The sequence below is a fragment of the Plecotus auritus genome (genome assembly GCF_963455305.1).
Source record: "Plecotus auritus genome assembly, chromosome: 6".
NCBI lineage: Eukaryota > Metazoa > Chordata > Mammalia > Chiroptera > Vespertilionidae > Plecotus > Plecotus auritus.
In genome coordinates, this window is record NC_137773.1 from 152,085,351 (window position 1) to 152,112,225 (window position 26,875).

The window sequence follows — 26,875 nt, forward strand, 5'->3', positions numbered from 1 at the left end:
TGGACTAGAACCCTGTTTGCACAGGATGAGACTAGAAGCTGAAGACAGTGTTTCATGAGCATCTTTAGGTGCTTCCATGCACAAGAAGTGCAACTTCAGATGCCAGGTAACACCTTAAGCAGAGGGTCCCTCTCTTTGCAACTACAAAACCCAGTCCTGCTCTGGCTTCCCACCTCTTGTGGCTTTGAGAACTTTGAGGGCCACTTTCCTTGGTGCATATGTCATCCTGGACACCAAGAGCCGCTACAATCATGAGGCATTTTTAAATGATTAAGGAGGAGCCTAAGTAGGAAAGGAAGAAAAGTGGCTAATGCCTCATGGTGATAAAGCACGAAAAGTTGGTTTCTGGGTTCAACTGAAGACTCTCTTAAGATACTTGCGGTATGAGCTGACTCTGTAACTCTGTAAACAGCCATCATTTCTGCTTGAACACAATTAGCTCAGCCCTAGCAAAATTTCAGTAATACCAACTGAAGTGAGATCCCACCTGGAAAATCCAAGATAATCTTCCTATCTCCAGATCCTTAACTTAATCACATCTGCAAAGTCCCTTTCGCCATGTAAAGTTACATATTCTGCCCTAACTGGTTTGGCTCAATGGATAGAGCGTCAGCCTGCGGACTGAGGAGTCCCGGGTTCGATTCCAGTCAAGGGCATTACCTTGGTTGTGGGCGCATCCCCAGTGGGGGGTGTGCAGGAGGCAGCTGATCGATGTTTCTCTCTCATCAATGTTTCTAACTCTCTATCCCTCTCCCTTCCTCTCTGTAAAAAAATAAAATAAAATAAAATCAATAAAATATATTTTAAAAATAATAATAAAGTTACATATTCACAGGAATTAGGATGTGGCTATCTTTGAGGAACCATTGGTCTGCCTACCATAGGTGGTATCTTCACTGAAGGCCAAAATATTAGCATTTATCTGGCCCACAGGTGTTGAGTAACTCAAGAAAAATGGTCCATTGCGCTAAAAGGAAAAGGATTTGCCCAAACACAAATTTTTCAATTTAAACCTTTTAAAATTTTGAAATAATTTCTTGCTCCAAGAAACTTTCTCTTTAAGTCATTTCATTGCAGTACATCCTCATCATCATATTATCATCATCATCATCATTTTTAAGTCAACCAAACAATTAAAGTAACTTTTGTGTCTGAAAACAGAGAAAGGATAGTTGGTTGCTCTTCCAGAAACCTGTTTACATTTCTTTCCACCTATGAATATTATGCAAATCATCTCCAACACATTATGCAACCAGGTTAGTACACCTGCATGCTGCATGCTCTGGTCAAAGCTCTCCTGGGGAGCTCACACCCAAGGGAGCATGGTGGAATGGCCATTCACTCCTTTTGCCCTGGTTAGAAAAGGATTTTATTGCAAGACAGGGGTTTATAGCCCACAGACTTTTGAACAGGAAATGCTGATCAGGGATTAAAGGCTTTGCTTTCCTGCAATCACAGTCAAGACTGTCAATTCTATCTTCTTAATCTCTCTCTACTCCCTCCTCTTTCTTTTTCAACCTCATACCACTTGTCAAGGCAACATGATACATTACAGGGTTTCCCAAAATGGCCTGATCCTAGCAACTACCTAGGGTGTATATTTACAATGAAGATACCTGGACACCTCATGTAGACATTCTGATTATAAGTCTTGACAGGGGTCTTGGAATCTACATGTATAATAAACATCCAAGTGATTCTTATTATTTGGCACAGTTAGGCAAGACTGACTAGATGAAATAAGCTGGCCTTGGAAATCAATGCACCTTTGTTTATTTTTCAAGCTGGTGAACTTGGTCAAGTCACTTAGCTTCCCAGAATCTGTATAATCAAAAGTTCTTAAGTTGTTTGGAGAATTTAATAGGATTACATGTGCATTTCACTGTACACAGAGCCCAAAGTTAAATAGTCATGAATTATCTTCTCTTCCTGCCCTTCACACTTCTCCCCCCAGTACCTGCCATATTGTGTTTTCCACAGCTGGGGGATGTTGACTGACTCTGCAACTGTCATAGACTGACAAGTAGCGATTGGTTAATCTCTCTGCCAGGACCTTCCCTACCTACCCAGTGTCAAGTTCATCACGTAATTATATGGGCTTTCAGAGTTCTCCCTGCCACATAGCTTCCTCTCATTCACAAGAAATTGTCCACAAAGGTGTTCCTTTCTTCACATCACCCAGCCACAGAAAAAAAAAACAACTAATTTTCCCCCACAGCTGTGTCAACCGTAGTTCTAGGACGCGCCTCCAGGGAGTGTTTGACTTTTATTCCACAAGATAAATAAGCATGACAATTTTACTACCCAGCAGGACCCAGACAGGGGCTACTTGCAAGGTCTTGTGTCTCCCCTGCAGCAGGTCAACCACAGAAATGCATGTCACGTGCCATGGGCTGCATGCTACTGGTGAATGCTCTAGCCTCTGAGAGGTAAATATTTTAGGAGCAGAGGGATCTTAGGTGGGTGCTTTTTCAAATCCTATTAGACAGGCCTTGTCTATATTTATGTAAGACCAATGTCTCTTTTTTATTTAAACAAGTCCAAAGGGAAGCTTATCCTCCCATGTTGGTATACAACTGAACAGTATCAGGACAATATGAAGCCAAACCTTGTTTCTTTTGGCCTGTCAGTATGCACAGAAAACAAAGACAGAAGAGCCTATTTGTAATATAAAGGAAAACATATGGGTGGAGGAGGTTTGCTCAGGAGACTTGGGTTTAAGTCTTCCCAATCAATGGCTGCCTATCTTTGTGACAGCTGTGGGGCAAAGTTAGTTTTCTTCTCTATAAATAGATCATTAGATAAGATAGCTTTAAGATAGGCTGTGTTCTAGCTTGATATAACTTTAGGCAAAGATGTCACCAATGCTTTATTGTTACTCTTTTTTGATCCTCCCTTTTTGTCACAAAGTCCTCCTTCTTTGGGAAAGCAGAGTATAGTAATAGAAAGAAGCCTTTTCTACTTACACCAAAAGATGTCCCCTGTAGATTCAAAAGGGCAGGTGGTCCTTGCAGAGGGTGGTTCTCAACATGAGTACCATCTCCTCTAAAATGCCTTCCCTGACCCCTCATTCTGACTTAAAACTTTCTTCTCATCTTTATCATAGCAAGTGCTCAACTCTATTATGAACTGTTGGTATGTTTGCCTCTATCCTCTCCCACCCCTCTGCTCAGCACCTCACTTCACTGCACATACTACATTCTAAGCTTCTGGGGAAACTGCACCATTCATTGTTATCTTTGCATCTTTAAGCTTTAACACAGTGTCTGGCACATAGTAGCTGCCAAGAAAATGCTGAATGAATGAATAGTTTGGTGGAAAGGAGGGTTAATGTTGGTGATAAACAGAAGCCTCTGAAGAAAATGATAGTTTTTTGGAAATCAAGAAAAGTTACCCTCATTCCAAAGGACCCTGTTTATAATCCAGTGGAGATTCTCACTTAATTTGTAATTGCATCCTGTAATTGCAAAGTGTTGTGCCGAGAATCAAACATACAAAAGAAGACACTTTTGCTCTAGTCCAGAGAATATGGCATGGGGATGAAGGTGAGGGTTATGATAAAGACCAGCACTTTTGTTTCAAATTTTATTTAAAAAAATGTTTTCAAGGATATTATTTGTTGGAAAGGCAACTGGATCAGAAATCAGAGGATCTGGGTTTCCAAAAAGTAGCGTAGACTCTCTGAGCATATCCTCTTTGTAAAATGGAAATCATGCCTCTACCCATCTCATAGGGTTGTTGAGAGAATCAAATAAGACAAGATATGTGACAGCAGCGGAGCTATTTACTACTAGTATAAATGGTCCCACAAAATAAGTGATTGACTAGGTGAGCAAGAGGACATTTTTACTGTCTCTGAGCTAAGAGCAAGTAAAGCAAAGCTTTAAAAGCAATACTTTCATGAATAAATATTGTGATGTTCATTCTCCTACAACCTGTTTCCTGATTCGTTATTCTTAAAATTAGAGTCAAAGTGGAATGACCTTCAAATTGCCATTGAACCTAAGATGAACCTAAGATGATTTCTATGACCAACCTGAGACAGGCATGGCGAGTTAAGTTCCCATTTAATGAATCTATGAATACCAGCATTCATCAGAATAGTACTCAGACGCTACAATTCTGCATCACACAAGTGCAGGGTGATTTTCTGAAGCACGTGGTTCTCTGGCTCATGTTACAGTTGAGCTCCTTGGCAGCATGTCCCTCAACCTCATTATTCCTAGTGGACCTGAACCAATGGACCAAAGCCCTACAGGGGCTGACAGAGCTAATTATTTATAGATGCAGCTCATCAAAGGCTTTGCATCTTCCTTTGTGGTGAAGGCTAATCTCCCTGACCCTCGCTCTTCTTTTCTCTTTTATGTATTGTCTGTTCCTTAATTCCTTACATTTTTATGCCTTCACCTCTGATGAATTCAAAGCCATGCAAATTTTAACTTACTAATCAACTGGGAGTGATCAGAAGGGAGAGAGAGAAATACTATCCCAGTTTTTCAGATGGAGACCTGAAATGAAGATTGGAAAGTAAGCATCAACTATGTGCCAAATCTATCACTAGGGAATTTCCATAAGAGTTTATGTTTGGCTGTTTTTATTAAAAGGAATTTTGCTGACCTATAGTTTGAGTGAGTTATATAAGAATTCACCTGAAGAAAAAAAAAAAGGAAGATATGGGATTTTGCTACAGTCCCATGATTCCAGGAACAGCTGAGCCACCAGTCTTGCAGAACTTATTATGTAGCTCAAAACTGAATAAATCATTCAGAATTCAGAGTAGTGCTAGTGACTGGGTCATCTGGTCAACCTCCTAAGCAGTAGGGGTTCACAAGTATATATTCTAATATTCTGCTGTTATGGCAACTCAGGTGTTCTTGCTGTGTCCTTCAACTATAATTCCCCAAACCAATTGGTCCATTCTTTTTCTTTGTCTCAAGTTCTGATTGGTCCAGTTAGTTCCCATTATCCAAGATGAGCAAAACTTCCACACTCGGTCATCTCATAGATTCCTGGCCAACCTACAGGTTGGCTGTCCTTAGACAAGATGCTCACTTCAAAGGAGCACAGATGTAAGGCACCATTATAGTAACTTATGTGGAAAGAAAACCTCAGAAGAGGGTTGTGGAACCAGCAGATGTTCTGCAGCCTAGACTTTTTAGTAAAGGGTTCAAAGTCAGTGCAATAACAGAGGCTGAGATGCCTATGCAAAGCCAATTCTTTTTCTATAAGTAACTCTGATATATAAAAGTAAATTCCAACTTAAAACAAAACAGTTTTTAAAAACTCCTTTATACACTATTTCATTATTTTAAAATTCATTCTATGCTACTCTATTATCCTTTGATTAAAGGACATTCAATTAGTGGGGTTCCTAATGTGCTAAAATACAATTTAATTTATTAAAATTTAGTAGTCATATAACTTCTACAGATCAACTGTTGGAACTGAAGCACATAGGTTAAAACTGTTGATTTAACTAGCAGTATTGCCATGGTGATGTTTTCTGTGGTTATCTATTTTAGAATTGAGTTGATGAAATATATTCCAGGTGACCAAACCTTTTGTGCTAAGCTGGAGACCTAAACACTCTTTACAACTTTGTTGCTCTGAGGAAACTAATGTTTTGAATTCTAAACATTCAGTTAACAATAGGAACTTCCAATGTGTAATCATTTATAAGTTGGAAGTGAATGCAGTTTTATGCAGCAATATTACATTACCTGAAACCAAGCATCTTTGAAGCATCCTCCTTCAGCAGACATTGAAAAGAGTTTTGTTCCTCATGGCCATCTATGACATTTTGTTCTCTCTATGTCTTTGGAAATGCCCTAAATATGAGTGGAAGGCAGTAGTATATTTATCTTAAGACAGTGGTTCTCAAACTATGGTCATAGAACTAACATATCAGCATTGCCAGAGAACTTGTTAGAACAAATCCTCTTGCTTTGACCCAAACCTGCTGAATCAGAAACTTTGCAGATGGAGCCCAGAAATCTGTGTTTTAACAAGCTTCCCAAGAGATTCTTTTGCATACTAAAGTTTGAGAGTACTGGTCTAAGACTTTTGTGAGGTCCAGAAGATCCCATGAGGACTTCATTTCCCATAAGAACAATGCATAGCCCCATAGCTTGGTTAGGAACAAGAGGCTATATTATAGCTCTAGTTACCTCTGAGTGGGAATGGAAGAATTGTATCTGTATTTACTTCTAACTAGGAGTCAAATCTGGGAGGAAACGGAAACTAATGATGAATACTATCAATGCATATTTGGTTCTCTTTCATTATTCTCTGTCCTTCCCTTCTGCTCCAGCAGGCTGCCTCATCTACCCCTTACCCCACCACACACATACTATTTCTAAGCTCCTTAAGTTTCCTGCATAGCATTTCTTCTTACTTACTCTCTGTCAACCTAAACTAATGTTTCCTCCAGGAAACATTCTATGTTCTCTCTCAGTTGCATTCATCAAGCATTTATTCAACACCTAGTTTTTTTTCTGGCAAAAGTTACAAAGATAATTAAGATTCCAACCCTGTTCTTGTGTCTCGTGAGGACAAACAAAAGGTCACTCCTCTCCTTTGCTTTCACTCAAACCTTTCTCTGCAGTTCCTAATAAATTTCTCACAACTTCACTCTGATTTTAGGTTACTTCCAAGATATGTTTATCTTCCCTAGTAGATGGCAAGGTCCTTAAGTGACCATGTTTTTAAACTCCCTTTGTATATGACATTTTTCCTGGCAATCTGCTGAGTGCATAGTATTTGGGACATTATATTTGGCTGAACAAATGAAATAATGATTGAGGCAATAGTATAGACGTGTACAGACTGGATTCTATACCGTCAGAGTAAGCTTCTCTGTCTTTCCTTTCTCTGCCTTTGATCCACTCTTACCAACTAACCTGGGATATTAAACCAATAAAATCCCAAAGATAACTCATTTGAATCAGTGGATTGATGTTTTTCTATGCTGGGCTGGGGAAGAGTCCTAATGAATGCCAGGCCAGCCACCAGGTCAAATGTCAATTCACAGAACTCTTAAGTTAAAAAGTAAAACTTCAATAGTGTACCTTGATTCTCTCCCTTGCTTTTGTTTGGTATGATGTTTGGGCTTTGAAGAAAAATTTTGTAGAATCCTGACTCAGGGCCAAAAAGACCAATTGGATGCCCTTAATTAGTGGAATTACATAGAACCTGCCAAATGAATTATTTGTACATGACCAAAGAGACAGAGAGAATAATGGTCTATTTCGTGGTGATTATATGTCCAGATCTTTCAGCTGAACTAAATTACATGTCATGCCAAATTCTCCACAAGCAGCTGCCTATACAGGTTGCTTACAAATTCTCTTTTGACTCACATGTCCAAGAAGTACTTAAGTTTATAGAGCACATACCTGCTTGCCAAGGTAACTGTTTGCAAATATGAATAAGATATTGCAAGGTCCGTCTTTGTCAATTTGTTCACTCTTCTTAGATCAAAGCTCCAGAGAACATCTTCAAAGCTAAGCTTCTAAGGAAGGACAGAAGGAGAAGAAGGCAAGGTTCCTGTGGCTTTCTTAGAAACTCGTGCTGGGAGAATCATCACCATCATCATTATATCCATGGGATGCTGGAGTCTTGAGTCATCAGGCGACTTTTATATTTGATCATGTGGCTTTAGTGACACATAAAATCAGGACTTGCCATGGAAAATGCATGGCTTTGTGAAAAGGGAGGTAGGAGGAAGAGGGATGAGATAGTCATTTCTATGAATGAATTCGTGCTACATCGATGAAGTTCTTCATAGTCTTGGCAAGGTGACAAAAATGAAAGCTGCTTTTTAAAATAAAATAGCACAAGCAATCACTAAGGTTGTCAGTCAGAGGAAGTATCTCAGAGTAAGGAAAGGAAAAGCAGCTGAACTGTAAGACCTGGGCTTCCTGGGAGTATTCACTAATAAGTAGTCTCAATACACTCTGATAAATCCAGCTTCCCACTTAACTGTGACCCAGCCCATGGACACACGGTTCTTCTCAGGTACTCTGGGACCCAGCTTGACAGGCCTAATCATTCAAACCAAATGTTACCAAAAGACAGGTGAGAACAAAGAGAAAATAAACCCAGGGAGTAATATTAAGTGAAAATGATCTTGTTTACAAGATCTAGCTCACTCTTCGAGGCTCGCAGTCCCGCTCCAGTAGGTAAGACAATGACATTCAGGGAATTCTCTCCCTCCAAGCACACAGCCTATCATCAGCCTATTATACTAGATATAGCTGTATTCTGACTCATCAGACTTGAGACTGACAATAGGAAATGAGTTTTAATCTTAGATTCCAACTTTGAACAATAGACAGGGACTGACTGGGATGCTGGATTGAGGAGGACTCAGAGGTTTTATCCCAATCACTGAGGAAAGTACAGTGATTGACTGGTGATGTCTACAGTGGGGGAGGATAAGCATAAGCGGATTGGCAGAGAATAGTGGGGGAAATGAATGATAGATAATAGCTATGCCTGGTATTTGCCATCCTAGTCTAGCCCTAAGAGAACCCTCTCTTCTACCAATCCAAGGCCCTGACTCTTCTTCTAGGACTAATATTTCAAACATTGCCTCCACACTTCAGGGAAAACCTCACCTAACTGTGGGGTCCAATTTCTACAGGCAGCCATGTTAACATATCATATATTAGCCTCAGAATATGGACAGAAGTAACTCACACTAGTGGTGGAGTCATATCTTTCCATTAGCCAATTTTTTCTCTGGAAAGAATATCAATCATAATCTCAGCCTTTCTCTTGGCCACACAGAAGCTGGAGTTTCTGAAGTCACAAGTAGCCATCAGAGGCAGAGAAGCTGACCCTTCTGGGTACCTGTCAACTTTATAAAACAGTCATACATGACAGGAAAACTCTTACTTGGTCTCCACTAACCTTGCTCATGGTCACTCATTCCTGGTCAGCTCAAAGAGGAGAGCAAATTACAACATAGCCTTAGGGAGAGGAAACTATTACAGAAGAGTGTAAATTGCTTGTTTTAAAGGAAAACTAAATAAAAACAGAGACTCGTGAACAAAGGAAAAAAAATCATGAGTAGGGGAGACCTAAAAAGAGAAAGCCATTCCAAATAAAGGGGAACCGACAGATTCTGCATTGTGTCACCCTCCCAAAGGATATAGGTTAAAGGTTAAGGTGCAGCAACCAGCTTTAAATCTGGATCTGAAATAAGTCTCTCTCAGTGTTGGGCCTCACAGGAGCCCAGAACAACAATCTAGACAAAGAAGTGCTGACACATCACAAGTCAACCTTCACATCCCGCATGTAGCCCAGTGACAAGTGTTTATACAATATGATTAATTACGCTGCAATTTCTTTTGTCAATCAGTCACAGAATTAATTACATGTTACTCTTGGGCACTATTATAAATAATGGTATGGCAAGCAGTTGCTAGGTTTAATGGTCCTTAGCATTCAGCTATTAAATTGATGACACAGCCACATCAGTATTGATGAAGAGGGACCTTCTCCATCAAGGATAATTTATATGATGAAGTCTAATGGACTAGCCCGCTCCCATTTTTGCCAAGGCATTATTCAGGCTGATACAGGCAATAAATCCATCAATAGAGGGAGGACAAATATATTTTGTTTTGTGGTTTTAAAAAGAAATCCCCTGGTAAATGTTGATCATGAGGAAACAGGTATTTTTGTATCTTTGACATAGACTTAAGGAAGATGTGAGCTCACCATAACACTTGCCAAAAGGGGAAACAAAGATGGATTCAGGAAAGTAATTTGTACCCAATCACAACTTCTCCAGGAGAAACCTCTGGATGTCCTATAACTTCTTTCTTTTCCACCCACTCCCCATACAGTTGGTTGACAACCAGACATCACCGTAAGTGGCTTATCTTTCAAGAGTCTTTCCTGATTTTCTGGACTGGGTTAGATGCCTGTCATAGGTTGGGTCCTCTAGAAGCCAACCCTGAGATAAGGATTCGTGTAAATGTGTTCCTAGGAATAACTGATAGGGGGATGGGAAAGAGGGAACAGAGAAAGGAAGGAGGCAAAGCAAGGGTAAGATATCAAGCAGTCTCAAAAGTGGGAAATTTGGCTCAGTCCTACCAGGAATATCTGGAAACTATGTAGTCACATCTCAGAGTTGTCTCATTCAGGGACAACATTTAAACTTCTGCATGCCAGTCACTGGTTAAGGGCTGCCCCCCAAAACTTCAAGTACTACACACACATGGGAAGAAGTCTGGTAGCTTAGCGATAGTCCTCTAACAAAGACACAGGTGCTGGGTGTTGGGAGTGAAAGGATATCAAGATTTGGTGTACCCCAAAATGGTGATATGGGTGGAACATACTGATAGCATCTGCTCTACTGGCCCTGCACAGTGTTCCCATAGCACCTTGTGCACTCTCTGCAATAGCCCTTATCATCCTGCATTGTAATTGCTTAGTTAGTTGTCTGTCTTTCCTGCTAGATTGTAAGCTGCATGCTGGCAGAAGTGATGACTATCTTGTTCATCATTTTATTGCCAGTGACTAGCGCAGTACCTGGCCCATGGTTAGTACACAAAAAAAAAAAAAAAAAAAAAAAAAAAAAAAAAATTGTGAAAGAAGAGAGAAAAAGGGCAAAGGGAAGTTGGTTTAATAGAAGGATTATACTCATATAATGTACTACACACTCAAAATCAAATCTTGGTAAAGCAACGTTCTTAAATGAGTTATGCTGACCTGATGTCACTCATTCTGAGCATGAGAATCTTGTTATTAAAACTCAGGTATTTTTTTGTCCAGCCCAGGAGGTCATTTGTGACAGTCCAGCAGGGGCTCGTAAATTAACTGGATGAGGGGAGAATAATCAACTCCATGGTCTGGAGTGAAGGTTGTCATCATTTCACTATACAGTTTATCTGAATAAACATAAATATGATGACAGTAGGATTTCTATTTAGTTCCGGCTCCTCTTTATTAAATCTTGTTTAAAAGCCTTGACTGATGTAGTCTAGAGAGCCAGCTCTCTTCTTATCATGTCTGGACTGCTTTTTAATCTTCCATTTATTCTTTTGCATGTATTTTTTAAAAGCTGAGTTATCAGTGGCTTGGTAAAATGAAAGCTTATTTCTCAGCCATGACAATCTCCATGCAGTAACTCAGGAATCCATATCTTCTCACCTTGTAGCTCTATCTAAAGCCTTCAAATCCTTCACTCCAGCTAGTGGATAGGGAGAGAGAGGAGAAAGCCTGGCCCCTTCTTATCCACTTCAGCCCAGAGGGCAAACACATTCACAGGCCCTTAGTTGTAACTGGTTACATGGGTAGGAAATGGGTCCCATCCAGCAACAACCCCACACTACACTGGAGAGCTAATCAACTCTGCCACACAGTCATTTAACAAATATACTTATGGTGCACAAGGTTCTGTGCTAGCTGTTTGGAATAAAATTGTAAGTGAAACAGAAGTGGTTGCTGTCCCATAACTTACAGTTTATGGGGGAGACAGAAATTCATCATGTAATCGTTATAGGGATTATTATATGAAAACACATTATCCAAATGTTCAGTAAAGTATAGGGAAAGAAGAAAGTTTAAAACAAGCAGGATCAAGTTTGACTACCTGAGGAAGGCACGTTTAAGCTGATACCCTGACTTTTAAATAGAACTTCTAGAAAAACATTCTAGGCAGAGGGAACAGCATGTGTGGAGGCCCTGATAGAAGCAGGAATATGAAGGAATGTCTGTGTGGTGGAAGCCCTGAGAGTGAGAGGGAGAGAGGCAGGCAAGGAGAAAATGAGGCTTGAGAAGTAGGCAGAGACCTATAGGCATGACTAGGAGTTTGATCTTCTTCCTAGTTCTGTTGATTGTCCTGCTGGTTGCACATTGGTCTGTGAAGGGCATTTATATACATGTGTCCATGCATGTGCTCTTAGTGCTCCGTTCTTATGAACCTCCCAGGATACTCTTTCTTTAAAGCCAGTGATTGCAATGACAGCTGTCTTCCTTCCATGGCCCCTTCACAGCAGGCACGTCCAGCACTATGCAGCTCCCCAGACACACGCAGGTTCTCATACCCCAGGACACACAGCGCACATGTGCTGTTCCTTCTGACTGGCAGACTTGTCACCCTCTCATATCCCAGGATTCATTGCATTTATTCTTCAAAAATCAGCTTCTCTGCTCAGGCCCACTGCAAATCCTTTGCTGGCTTTCCTCAAACTCCAATATGAGTCCGATGCTGTCCAATCCCACAGTATTCTGCATTAGAAGCACCTCTAGTATGGCACTTGCTAAATTGTATTCTTGGACTAATTTTTCCCACTAAATTTCAACATTCTTATTTCAACATTCTTTTTGTTGTTCTCGCCCAAGGATATTTTTCCCATTGATTTGGTGTGTTGTTTTTTTGGAGAGTGGAAGGGAGGAGAGAGAGAGAGAGAGAGAATGAATATCGATGTGAGAGATACATTGATTGGTTGCCTTCCGCTCATGCCCAACCTGGACCGGGGATCAAACCTGCAATCCTTACATACGTGGGCTGACACTCTAACCACTGAACAATGCCGGCCAGGGCTAAATTTCAACATTTTAAGGAAAGGGACTATTTCCTTTTTATTTTCATATCCCCAGTGCTCTGCCAGTATTTGGTAACATACTAGATGCTCAAAAACAGTATTTATTGAATAAATAAATAAATAAATAAATAAATAAATAAATAAATAAATCTATTTCTCAAACTTCTTTTCACAAGACACTAATCTCATGACACATTTTACCTATATGCCAATGCACATACAAGTTCCTTGGCCATATAAATTGGGAAATGCTGTATAGTACACCCTAATCTTGAAAATTATTCACAGTGCACATTAACAGGAACTGGACTAGGGTAAGGTGACAGGTGTATTGGTTGCAAAATTTAAGGAAGCACTCACTCTCAGCTTCCTGCAAGGGAAAACTCTTCACTCACAGTGCTCTGAGATTAGTGCCTCCTTAAATTTTGTACCCTTGGTTGCTGGTTTGCCTCACTCTAGTAACTGTGCCCAGCACATTGGCATTTCAAAGGCTCTGGCAATCCCTACAATAGAGAAAACTGTTTAACTTCTATTATCCCAGGGAAACCCAAACTTATTTGAGGATCCAGCCCTTTTGTATTTTTCATTAATGCCTATTAACCTCCTGCAGAATTGGTACTCTGTGGAATGAACTTTTAAAATGCTTTGCTGCGCCGAAACCGGTTTGGCTCAGTGGATAGAGCGTCGGCCTGCGGAATGAGAGGTCCCGGGTTCGATTCCGGTCAAGGGCATGTACCTTGGTTGCGGGCACATCCTCAGTGGGAGGTGTGCAGGAGGCAGCTGATCGATGTTTCTCTCACATCGATGTTTCTAGCTCTCTATCCCTCTCCCTTCCTCTCTGTGAAATATCAATAAAATATATAAAAAAAAATAAAAATAAAAAAAAAATAAAAAAAAAAATTTCCAAAAAAAAAAAAATAAAATAAAATGCTTTGCTGCTATATGGATTAATAAGTTTCTTATGTCTGCTCTTTCATATGATAGCTTTGATGTGGAGAATGGAATTTAGATGGAAACTTGGCTCCATTTATCAAAAAAAAAAAACATTGAAAATACATTGACTGTTACGATAGCCAGAAGTTTCTAATAGTTTTCACTACTTCCGCTGGCCTCCCAAAGTAGTTATTGATGAGGCTGTTACAGAAGGGCTGTTCCCATCAGTGTATGGATGGGTTTACACTTCCAGGTAAAGAAGTTCTGTTTCATCTCCTCAAATACAAGTAAAGCTATTGGTCTGTCCAGTGATAGAAATGGGAAGAGAAGAAAGGTTCAATTACTTGGGTAATAAGCCCGATAAGACAGGTCAGTGGTCCTGCTTAATACTGTCAAAATCTCAGCTCTCTGTGTGTCCATCTTGCTAATGTGTTTCTGACTTCATCCAGATGAAAGGAATAGGATATCTATTTGGCTGACTCATAGAACCAAGTCCTTCTATCTCGCTGGAAAGTGTTTTACTCAAAGTCTGTCTATAGTTACTATTGTTTAGAAGAGAAAAAACTATTCTCTTAGACAAGTTTCACTCACTAGCTATTTTAGGCTAACCACTTAGTAAAAAATTTGGGTGTTTTTTTTGTTTGTTTGTTTGTTTTGTATCATCCAGGATCTTCCAAACCCTTTTTCTCACACTAGATGAATATGCCTCATAACTCAATGATGCTCAGAGGGACCATGACTGGCTGAGTCTGCATAGAAAGGCCAAGTGACAAAGACCCTATCACAAATAACTAAAAAAAAATTTCAAAAAATATAAAAGAAGAATTGAATTAGTCTAAGCTTGGTTTCAAGGGTGCTTGAAGTAAGTCTACACGAGGCAGATCTGGTGAGATGTGATAGTTGCCCAAAAGAAGACATGAGTGAGAAGATTCCCAAGGATTTCTAGGCCCTAACGAGCACTGAGCATCACAGACCCTGTTGTGCTCAAAGGACAAGCTAGATGCCCAAGCAAGCCAAAGAAACATTACAGACGCTAGAACAACACACGGACCTAGGTCAATGGTAGTGGCGAAGCAAGAGGAACAAGAATAATTTTTGTGAATCCGACTAGAATGCCTGAGTTTATTTCACATTGTCTTATGGATAGATGATTAGTCCAATTTAAACACCCAGACTTGGTTTGGACATGGCAGCAACAAACTGTTTTCCACAGATCATTTCATGTGATTGGTTAGGAGTGGCTCATTTCTCCATGTTTTTAGAATTTGTTTTGCTCCTTTTTAAAAAAAACTTCCAAGTCATGTACACCTATGATGGCTGCATAGGCAGTAATTAAACAAGAGAAGCAAGTAAATGAGCTTATGCTGGGAATACACAATAATCAAGTTGCCAGGCTGTGCCAAGACTTCCTCCTGGCTGACAGTGAGTCCCATGTTGCCAGCTTGTGGTTTCCAGACCGATGAAGCCATACAAATGGAGTCATCTGTGTGTTTTTTCTGGCCTTCACGTGCCTTTTCCTCCTCAGGGACCAATGGGACGTTGTCTTCAGGCATCAAATTATAGCAATCAATAAACCACAAGCAGCATGACTCATTTAGAAACACAGACACAGGCATTTTGCTAGAAGAAACAATGATTACCTGTCATGAGTCCAGAGAATCATGGTATTTGTTAGAGGTCAAGAATGTGGGACTCAACAAGCAGCATGGCCAAATACTAAACTCCCCCTTACCCCTCAAACTATCCCTTGGCTCTTCTTCCTGTGATTCCCATCTGGGCAAATGGTACATTGGATTACCCAAGCCAGAAGCTTAGGTGGATAATCCTCAATTTCTTCTTCTTCTTTCTCAACCCTAACATCTACTTAGAGATTGAGACCTATAGTTTCCAATTTCTTAATACCTCTGTAATCTTTCCTGTGTCACAGGCCTTCACTGGACTTCTATTTCTCACTAAGCAGCCAGAGTGATCGCTCTACACTGCTAGTCTTATTATGTCATTCCTGTTTAAAGTATTTTATATCTCTGACTCGCCTATAGAGGGTCAATCCAACCAAGGAATTCTATAGAATTCTCAGGCTTGATAAATGCTGGGGTGAATTGACTTCGTAAAAATAGTGAGATAGCATTCTGTATCAACTGTAACGTAATCAGTGCTCCCAGAAATTTACAGAAAACAGAGCAGATACTCAGTAAGTGTTCATTCAATGATGAATAAATAGGCATTATGGTGTATGGAAAATCACAGACTCTTTCCTAAGAGACCAAGGTTCAGATCCCCACCTTATCATTTTTAAACTGAGTGACCTCAGAAAAGTTACAAACTCTAACTTAAATTTTCTTCAAAATGTGATCAATGCCTGCCTAGTAGGTTGTTGTGAGGATTAAATAAAATGTACTGCCCTAACCGGTTTGGCTCAGTGGATAGAGCGTCAGCCTGCGGACTGAAGGGTCCCGGGTTCGATTCTGGTCAAGGGCATCTACCTTGGTTGCGGGCACATCCCCAGTAGCAGGTGTGCAGGAGGCAGCTGATTGATATTTCTCTCTCATCGATATTTCTAACTCTCTATTCCTATCCCTTCTTCTCTGTAAAAAATCAATAAAATAGGAGAAACCAAGATGGCAGCATAGGTAAACACCTAAACTGCTGCCTTGCACAACAATTTCAAAACTACAACTAACAGACAAAACGGACATCATCCAGAACCACAGGAAGGCTGGCTGAGTGGAAATTCTACAACTAGAAGGAAAGAGAGAAGCACACTGAGACTCAGAGGAGCTGCAGGAGGCAGAGGTACTGAGACGTGCACGCGGAGAGGACTGGCAACTGAGTGCGCAGCTGGCTTTCTCAAGCGGGAGAGAGACAAAAGCTCCCGACTGCACTGAACTCCAGTTCTGAGCAAGACTCTGGGGACCCAGACTCATTCGGGGAGAAACTGGACTGTCTGGCAGCGGGCAGCTTTCTCTCAGAGGTGCTTGCAGCGATTACCACAGGACACTGAGACACAGGGGCCTATTAGGGCAGGGCTGACGGGAAACCAATGCTGTCTGCTCCACCCTGAGACTCCACCCCATCCAAGCTGAGCACAGAGGCTTTTGCAAGTCTTATCTCATAAGGGTGTCTCCAGCACAGAAGTTCTTCCAGCGTAGACACAGCTGATCCTCACAGCCATGGGCCTGGAGGTCAATTCCTCCCAGTGATACCAACAACAATCAAGGCTAAACTACAACAAGACTGTGCACACAGCCCACAAAGGGGTGCACTAAGAGTGTCCACCTCAGGTAACTGGGGAGGCTGAGCCCCTGGGCCCTATAGGACACCTAGCACACAAAGCCACTCTATTAACTCAGGGAAGCAGCCAAAATGTGGAGACAAAGAAACAGATCACAAATGAAAGAAATGGAGGAAAGCAAACGACTGGATATAGAGTTCAAATGCACGGTTATAAGGTTTTTCAAGAATTTTCTAGAAAAGGCCGATAAATTTAGCGAGCCCCTCGAGGATATGAAAAAGGACCAACTAGAAATTAAGCATACACTGACTGAAATAAAAAATATTATACAGAGATCTAACAGCAGACTAGAGGATCGCAAGAATCAAGTCAAAGATTTGAAATACAAAGAAGCAAAAAACACTCAACCGGAAAAGCAAAAAGAAAAAAGAATCCAAAAATATGAAGATAGTGTAAGAAGACTCTGGGACAACTTCAAGCGTACCAACATCAGAATTATGGGGGTGCCAGAAGAAGAGAGAGAGCAAGATACTGAAAACCTATTTGAAGAAATAATGACAGAAAACTTCCCCCACCTGGTGAAAGAAATAGACTTACAAGTCCAGGAAGCGCACAGAACCCCAAACAAAAGGAATCCAAAGAGGACCACACCAAGACACATCATAATTAAAATGCCAAGAGCAAAAGACAAAGAGAGAATCTTAAAAGCAGCAAAATAAAAACAGTGACCTACAAGGGAGCACCCATACAATTGTCAGCTGATTTCTCAACAGAAACTATGCAGGCCAGACGGGAGTGTCAAGAAATATTCAAAGTGATGAATAGCAAGAACCTACAACCAAGATTACTCTACCCAGCAAAGCTATCATTCAGAATTGAAGGTCAGATAAAGAGCTTCACAGGTAAGAAAAAGCTGAAGGAGTTCATACCACCAAACCAGTATTATATGAAATGCTGAAAGGTATTCTTTAAGAAGAGGAAGAAGAAGAAAAAGGTAAAGATAAAAATTATGAACAACAAATACATATCTATCAACAAGTAAATCTAAAAATCAAGTGAAGAAAAAAACCTGAGGAACAGAATAATCTGGTGAATATAATAGAATCAGGGGCATAGAAATGGAGTGGACTGACAATTCTTGGGGGGAAGGGGTGTGGGGGTGCAGGAAGAGACTGGACAAAAATCGTACACCTATGGATGAGGACAGTGTGTGGGGGGGGGTAAGGGCAGAGGGTGGGGTGGGAACCGGGTGGAGGGGAGCTATGGGGGAAAAAAGAAACAATTGTAATAATCTGAACAATAAAGATTTATGAAATTGAAAAATAACTCAAATGCTCTTAGAAACAACTGAAGTGGCAGGACAGAAAGCATGGGGAGTTGGGACCTCTGACCAGCAGGACTTAAATAAAGCTCACACTGTGCATATCACCCCTATTCAGTCAGTCAAAGGGCATTTACTCAGGGCTCATCATTGAACTGGAATTCAACTTTTTCAATAGGATTAGGAAATCTTCCCCCCTCCTCTTACCAAATAAGAATTTAAAAATTTTTTAAATTTAGTTTGACGTTTCCAGGGGAAATATCAACACCTGTTAAAGTAAATCTATATGATAGAAATCAAATGGGAAGGTTCTCAGATAGAATGTCAGCTTCCTAGATAGATCTTACAGCTGTCAACTCCGTAGAGGTTGAGCCAGATCGTGACGAGAGAGCTCTTGTCGAAAACCTGAGGCATAAATCACTGTCAAAGCCGGCCTCTTCACTCTGCCCACTCGGCCTTAGGAGTTTCCATCTTCCTAAAGAGTAGCGAGATATGAAGTTAAAAAGGTTTGGACAAGCGTTTAGGAGCCTCTGAAGTTTATCTGAACTAACCAAGTCTCACAAAGCCATAAATCTCCAAAGTCAGCTTCTAGGAGTGCACACTTCACTGTGGACCGTCTCTGGGCTTGGCTGCAGTCCAGCAGAGATGTGTGAACTGGCAAGATAAAGCCATCGTAAGCGGTGCCCTTCCCTCCTGGGCATCTCATACTCCGACACTCATGAGCATAACATTTTAGGATTTTGTTTGCCTGCTTAGAGCAGCGCTGCCTTGAATGATCATTTAGGAGCCAGCATGGCCCTTGAATTTTGTCTTTTGTCTGTGGTCGGCTTTCTTATTGACTTGAAGAAAGCAGTGTGAACCATGATATAATTACTCTAATTGTAATTATTGCCACCATTGTCACAAACCGTAGACTCCTGGATTTCCTGTCCAATGCTTCTCAATACATCTAGGGACCACGTGCATCCAAACTGGCCACTTGCTTCCTTCGAAAGTAGATTTTTGGGACCCTTGCGAGGAAACTGAATCAGAATCTTGGTCACTTTCCAAGTGTCCAGTAAAGTCAACCTCTCTAAGCCTGTGAATGACCCCTCTGAGTGACAATTACCATACCAGTAAAGGGTAATCATAATATTGTCAGTTCTGTGCTATCTTAAAAGGATTAAAAACCATAAACACATTTGATTAGGTAAGACAATCTATGAAATTCAGCTTCTTCTAGTTCAAAGATACGTAGCGTTAACTGTGTGGTCTTGGGACACGTACTTCACCTCTCTGTGTCTCAGTTATCTCATCTGTAAAATGAGCAGAATGATGAATAAGTTGAGTTGATATAGATGAGGTGCTCAGAGCAATACATAGCTAGTTAAGTCTGGTACATAGCAAGCGTGTGTATGTTTTCATTATTACAATTTGGTATTTGTTTAGCAGTGGTGACATCAAGGAGGCAGGAAACCCGGGTTTTAGCCCCAGCCCTGCACTTGGTGAACTTACAGAAGTCACTTCATCCTCTGTCATCAGTTTCCTTCTCTGTAAAATGAGGGAGTTGACGCGACCATCTGTCGAGATCCTACATGTTCAGATTGAATACCTACACTCCACTGTAAGCTGTAAGGCCTCAAGCAGGCTCTCCGGCTTGCAGATAGTTTTGAGCTTCTGATCCCCCGCAGTCTTGTCAAGGCTCCTCCTCGATTCCCACGGAGAACCTGCCTCTGTGTGCGGGTTTCTGCAGGGCAGCGCATCTGTTTACTTTTCACCAAGACCTGTTCCTCTGTCAGCCCCTCAGAGCTGCTACTGCCAGCTTCCTGGCGGGGAGAGGGGGAAAGACAGTGTTTTTATTGTTCTGCCCCGCTGTGTCTTCCCTCCTTGGAGATCCCTTCGGAGAAAGGTCAAAACAGAATTCTGCCACTGCCACGATGAGAAATGCCAGCCAATGGAAGGAGCGGGCCCATGTCAGGGGCGGTGCCTGCCCCTAGGAGGCCGGTCCGGATGCTGTCAAACCTGGCTCTTCCTCCAGCCCGGGGGTCACTCCCTCTGCCCCAGAGAGCTCATTATAGACACCTTGATTGCAGTGGTTGGCAGATGGAAGGGGGGGACAGTAACTAAAGCATGATGGGAAATCTAAGAAAAAGAAAAAGCAAAGAAATGGAGTAAGTGGTTTCGTTTAAGATTTTATGACAAACCAGAGTAGTGTGTCCTCTTGCTTTTTCACTCTTCTGCTGCGGCTAGCGGGGGCAGGAAGAGTTACACCCCTTCCCTTTAAGGAGGGAACTTCTATCCTCTTTCCCAGTGCAGGGGGTGTTAAAAAGGCTGCTTCCACTTCCCTTCTTTTATTTATTTTTTAATTACACTTTACATTCAACATTATTCTGTATGAGTTTCAGGTGTACAACAGAATGGTTAGACAATCATGTACTTTATAGACTGTTCCCCCCAATATTTCACGTACCCACCTGGCCCCACACATAGTTATTACAGTATTATTGACTATATTTCCTATGCTGTACTTTACATCTCTGTGACTGTCCTGTAATCACCCATCTGTTCTGCTTAATCCACATCCTTTCATTTATTTGCTTCTGTCCCCTTCGCCTTCTTATTTGCTCCTTCCCAAAGGTAGAGGGGTGAGGATGTGACTGTCAGACATTCCAAGGCTGTATTTACTACAAGGGCAAAGCTGTGAGCCTTAGAGTCCCAGAACCACCCTTCTTCCTTTCTTTTTTTTTTTTTGGGGGGGGGGGGGGGGCAGGGGGCGGCCAAAGCAAGCAAGAATTTATTGCCTTCAGCAAAAACACACTTAGGAGAGGGAAACTAGGAAGGGCATAGAAGAAGCAAAAGGAGAGCCCAGGCGGGGCTGCTTTGGCTCCCTGGGAAGTCAGAGAAAAGGGGGCCTTGGAGACAGGTTCAGGGGTTAGCCCAGGACGACCTGCTGCTGCCTATTGCTCCCCTGGTTGCAAGTCTCCTGGGGTCCCTTAGAGGTTAGGAGATAAGTGCCTGTGGGGGGAGGGGAGGCTGACAGGCAGGGGCGTGATCCCCTGGGGGAGACCACGCCTCTTTTCTCTGTCCAGGCCCCGCAAGTTTTCTTCTGTTTCTTCCTCCGGGTTAGCCGGGAGGGACTAGCAAACAGAGAGAAAAACACCTGGTTGTAAGTACTGCAGATCCATCGACAGTGTTTGACTATGTGATGTTCACCTGAGCAATTTTTCCAGATGACTGGATCATTGATTGCTTCCACGGCCCATTAGAGTAAATGAGGTAGAACGCTCTCGCCACTCCTACCAAATCTACCGTGCATGGTTTGGCATTTCAGCCAGAAGGAGCTAAGCCTTTCGTTCACTTTATGTTGCATCCTATGCCACTACAACTCGTCTTAGAAGCGAGTTCAGTGAGCATCCCACCGAATCCCCTGTAACATCATCTTTTCAACTTTCTCTACTACATTTTATTACTACCTGTAGTTCTGCAGTTTCTATTTGAACTTTCCAGAAACGAAACATTCAGTCTTTCACAGATTATTTTGTTTTTAGACAGGTATAAATATTGGTAGATGCTTTCTTTGTTACTTCTTTATAAATTCCTCTTGAAAATGTTCCCCCCTTTTGGAGTCAAAAAATTGAAATACCTTTTTATATGACAGTGTTTTAAGTACTTAAATGGTTCCTACACTTATAGCAATCTCAGTGGCTGGTAACAAAAGCAGTTTGTGACTTGTACACACATGTCCTTCATGGGTCACCTTGCCCTCAACTACCAGTGGAGTGAACATTTAATGACCAAAAAGTTAGTGTAAATTAAGGAATTATTGTTTTAATCCTCACCCAAAGACATGTTGACAGAGGAAGAGAATGAGAGAGAGAGAGAGAGAGAGAGACATCAATTGGTTGCCTTCCTTATGCACCTGGACAGGGGATGGAACCCACAACCTAGGTATGTGTTCTGACCGGGAATCAGATCCGCAATCTTTTGTGTACAGGATGATGTTCCAACCAACTGAGCCACCCAGCCAGGGCTAAGTAATGATTTTTAATTGAATTTTGTTATTCTTCAACTTTCTGGGGTCAAACTTTCTTTTAAAATCTAAATAAGGTATCTTGAACTCTAATGCTATGTGACTGCAGAAGTCGACCACCCTCCCTAGTATGTCTGGGGAGTTCTAGTCCTAGGACTCATCTCTCAAGCTCTTTCTCCACAGTCCTGCTCCCCACCCAGTTCTCAATCATCACCTGGGCTATCTCAAACTGCTCCCTAGGGTGTTTGTCTCCAAACATGGACACAGCCCCTCTCCTTTGTTCTCCAGGTCACTCTGGGAGCGTCGGGGATAATGGCAGAGGGGAAGTAGAAAGGGAATAAATAAAGGGAGGGATATGTAAAAACTGGACCTTGAGAATTAGACAGCACAGTTTCCAGAGTTCCTTACCTGCCTCTCATGACCACCTTCCTGTCCAATGGTAGGCCCATCTTCAGCCTCTGATGAATCCTGCCCTAAGTTCTTCCCAACCAACCCCCCTGAGCCCCCTTCCTGAGCCCCACTCTGTCTCTCCTTATGAAGGGAAAGCTCAACTTCACCATTGCTTTACTCAGCAGAGCAGTTTATCCCCTTTTGTCTTAACCTCTTCCATTCTGAGTTATTTTAATCCATTTTGTCTCAAAACGAAAGGGCTTATTAATACATTTTGTGAGCAAAACAATCTACCAAAGCCTCCACGGCTAAAGAGAGAGCAAAAGCTGAGAAATTAGTTTTTCTTTAAGATGCCTCAAAAAAAAAAAAATCTTAGCAAATGCTTTTGATTCCAACCAACCTCATATTAGAGAAACTTTACAATACAGTAGCATGAATTATAAAGGGCAAATTTTGGAATATTTAGGGAGTAAGATCATGGAAGGCCTTGGAAAATCCGTTACCTTTATACATTTTGGTTTAAGCAGGCAGTGAGCGTGAGTATTGGACTAGGGGTGGTGGGGGAGCATGAGGGAGGCACGGAGGCCAGGAGGAGGCTGTTACGGTGATGCAGGTGAGGAGGGGCAGTGCGAAGAGCTGGAGTTAGGCCTTATTTAGAAGACAGAACACACAGGAGTCAGTATGGGAGCGTGAGGGGAGAGAGGACTATCAGGAATGATACCCAGTTTTCTCTTTGTAGCAACAGGATGGGTGTTGGTACAATTTACTGTGATAGAAAAGAAATGAGCAGGAATAAATTTAGTGGGAAATTATGTCTCCTTTTGGATATCTTTTCTTTTAGGTTTGTGGGACATCCCACGGGATCAGAGAAAAGATTTATAGCTTGAGTTTTCCAGGCAGGACTGGCCAATGGGGTGTGCATTCTGAGGGAAGACCAGGCTACCTCTTACAATCTCAGTATTCTAAGAAAACCATCCTTTGCTACCTTGATCTTATTTGAGGTCTGGAACTTCCTTTGTGCAAATCACTGATTTAAGATGTAAAAGCATTATCTAAAGTACTTGAGACCCTAGTCCAGCCTCCACCCTGGAAAAAAATGGGGCCCTCACTGGTTTGGCTCAGTGGATAGAGTGTCTGCCCACGGACTGAAGGGTCCCAGGTTTAATTCCGGTCAAGAGTATGTACCCCAATTGCAGGCGCAATCCCCAGCCCTGGTCAGGGTGCGTTCAGGAGGCAACCAATCAATGTGTCTCTCTCACATTGATGTTTCCCTCTCTGTCTCTCCCTCCCCCTTCCACTCTCTGAAAAACCAGTGGAAAAGTATCCTTAGGAAAGGATTAACAAAACAAAAAAAAAGAGAAAGAAAAAAATAGGAAACTTCCTCTTCACCTAAGTGTATGTGGCCAAGCAGAGGGATGGCTGCTGATCTCACCTGAGCCACTCTACACAGTGCTGCCTGGGAGCCCCAAATTTAACTTTAACATTGTTAGCGGGAGCCCTCTTGTTAGAAGTAAACATGGTAAGTGTGATGGATGCCTGATATTTACCAGTGTGACTTACCTGTCACCATGTTCCACCCATTTCAAATGTGGATACAGTTAAAGATCTCACATTTTGCCTTCTTACTCATTTTTCTTAACATTGCTCTTTTGCTTTCAGAAAAAAATAGAAAAATAAAATGTGATTAACATGACCCCATTCATATCGTTAAACATAAGCTGACATTGTCGAAACTATAGACACAGATTCTAGGTATTCACCAGGGAGGCCATCTGCTAGCAGGAGTGGGGACCTTTATTCTGCCAAGGGCCATTTGGATATTTATAACATCATTCATAGGCCATACAAAATTATCAGCTTAAAAATTAGCCTGCTATATTTGGTCAAACATTTAATTAACTCACCCCTAATGCCTTGGCAGGGCCAGACCAAATAATTTTGTGGGTCGTATAAGGGCTGGATGTTCCCCACCTCTGTGCTATGGGGAAAGAGCACTGGAATTGGAGTCAGGACAGCTGCCTTCAAATTCCAGGTTTCAGCCCTAGCTGGTTTGGCTCAGGCAATAGAGTGTCCGCCTGGGGACTGAAGGGTCCCAGGTTCAATTCTGGTCAAAGGCACATGCCTGGGTTGCGGGCTTGATCCCCATTAGGAGGCGTGCAGGAGACAGCCGGTCGATGACTCTCATCATTGATGTTTCTATCTCTCCCTCTCCCTTCCTCTCTGAAATCAATAAAAATATATTTTTTAAGAAATTCCAGGTTTCATTCTCTAGATGGTCACTTCGGCAAGTCACTCATCTCCCTTTTGGTCTTACTGGCCTTATCTGACAATTATGCAAAGTATTAGTCACTACTGCATCACTATAGAATCTAAAGGAATCTTACATCCCACAGGCTGCAATCCTAGACTGCTGCGCTTTTGTTCCAGACCAGGCGTGTTTCATCGGCTCTTTCTTGTAAAGTTTGCATGGCCTTTAGCTACTGTGGATGCATGTTAATTTAAAATAATAATAATAACTTCTCTTCTCTTGTAGTGCATAGTATGGGACTGGGACTCCAACGGCAAACATGACTTCATTGGAGAATTCACCTCGACATTCAAGGAGATGAGAGGAGCAATGGAAGGGAAGCAGGTACGTGGTAAACCATTCGTGGCCTTTTCCCAGACACTTCTCTCCTGATGCACCCAGCTACTCATGAACAGCTTGGAGGTGAGACATCAATATGTGGTTAAATGGGATGAGCAGGTGTATGGTGGGATTTCAGTGCCTAGTTTCAAGTACTAGCCCAACCCAAGGCAATTGGTGTGACCTTGGACAAGACACCACCCCAGTGTGGTGCAGTGTCTGCATCAGTAAAATGAAGAGGTTAGATGAGAATATTTCTAATTTCCTTGAGTTCTGTAGCCTTGGACAAGTGACTTAATCTCTCTGTGCCTCTTCTTTCTCACCTAAAAAACTGAATGTAGTAACCGTATCAATTTCATAGAATTTTGTGAAGATTAAATAAAGTAATCCACGATATGCATTTACCGGCCTGCCTTGCACATAGCTAGAACTTTCCAAACAGTACTGACTTTCCAGTTCTGCATTTGGAGAGATTTTTTGATTCCTCCAAATTTTTATTATGGGTAACAGATCTTCATATAGTTCCACCATTTTACTCCTTGGATGCCAAGACATATACCCAACAGTATCACGTACCACAGAGGCAAACAGGGGTTTCATTGTGTCACACAGAAACCTGAACCTCTTCTGTGTTTCTCTCAGACGCATGTACTGTGCTTTATTACACACGTATATATCACTTTATCAGTCAGTTGCTGTCATCTGGATTCTGGCCTACGCGTAACTTCTGCTCTTACCTGTTCGGTGTTCACCTGCCCAACTTCCAGCTGCAGAACCTACATCTCCTTGCTTGAGGGCTTTCTCTGGCTGCTGCAGTCTGCTCTGCCTATCTCCACAGTGGGCTGCAAAGTGTGGGGGGAGATGTAATGCTAACCAGGGAGCAGCCCTCAACAAATGATTCATGAGAGTTGAGATGTAAAGGTGGCAAAACTATGCAGTTTCCCAGCAGGAATAAGCCCTGCTTGCCCCAGTGGTAACTGACTTGATGGTGAACCCTTTTTTGACTCCCTCCTCTCCCTCAATTTCCCACTCTTTTGGTGCTTCCTGATATTACCTCCCAGATGAGCTACTCGCACTTACACCTTGCTTTGGGTTTTGATTCTGGGAGAACTCAAACCAAAATACCTGCTATCCTTACTCTGAACCCCATTGTCCCCAAGGAGTAGAAAGGAGTAACAGCACCAGCTTTCACAAAGATCTTTTCCCTTAGAGGTAAGACCTCATCCCTGGTGTGGTCAGAAGGGTAGAAAAGATGCCCCAAGTCATTATTCAAGTCACTTCTTTTATTTTTTTAAAATATATTTTATTGGTTTCAGAGAGGAAGGGAGAGAGAGATAGAAACATCAATGATGAGCAAGAATTGATTGGCTGCCTCCTGCACGTCCCCTACTAGGGATGGATCCCGTATGTGCCCTTGACCAGAATCGAACCTGGGACCCTTCAGTCCGCAGGCAGATGCTCTATCCACTGAGCAAAACTGGGTAGGGCTCAAGTCTCTTCTTTTAGATGTAAGGTCAAGATGTAACCAGACTGGATGGGAAGACACTAACATTCTTTAGAATTAGAAGCTTAACCTGAATCAGACCATTTGTTGAATACATACTTTTGGTCTGGAAATTCAAGGGCAGCTTTTTGTGTAGTTGCAAAAAACCTGCTTTATATGTTTTATCATGTACTAGGCATTGCAAGACACTTTTCAAACACACAGACCTTCATTCACAAGCAGGCATGGAGAGTTTGGAGGCCACAATGAAAACCAACACTAATTATTAATAAAGTCACCCCCAGGATAAAAAGAAATATA

The 26,875-nt window shown here is 41.8% G+C and overlaps 1 protein-coding gene across 6 annotated transcripts in view; it reads left to right on the plus strand.

Moving 5' to 3' along the window:
* Positions 1 to 26,875, plus strand: part of CPNE4 (copine 4) — a 390,994-nt gene that overhangs the window by 320,197 nt on the left and 43,922 nt on the right. For all 6 annotated transcript variants that reach the window (XM_080674014.1, XM_080674010.1, XM_080674012.1 and 3 more), the window contains one exon: positions 24,979 to 25,077. In XM_080674014.1, the coding sequence (XP_080530140.1) occupies positions 24,979 to 25,077 (99 nt within the window). The remainder of the gene's footprint in view (positions 1 to 24,978; positions 25,078 to 26,875) is intronic.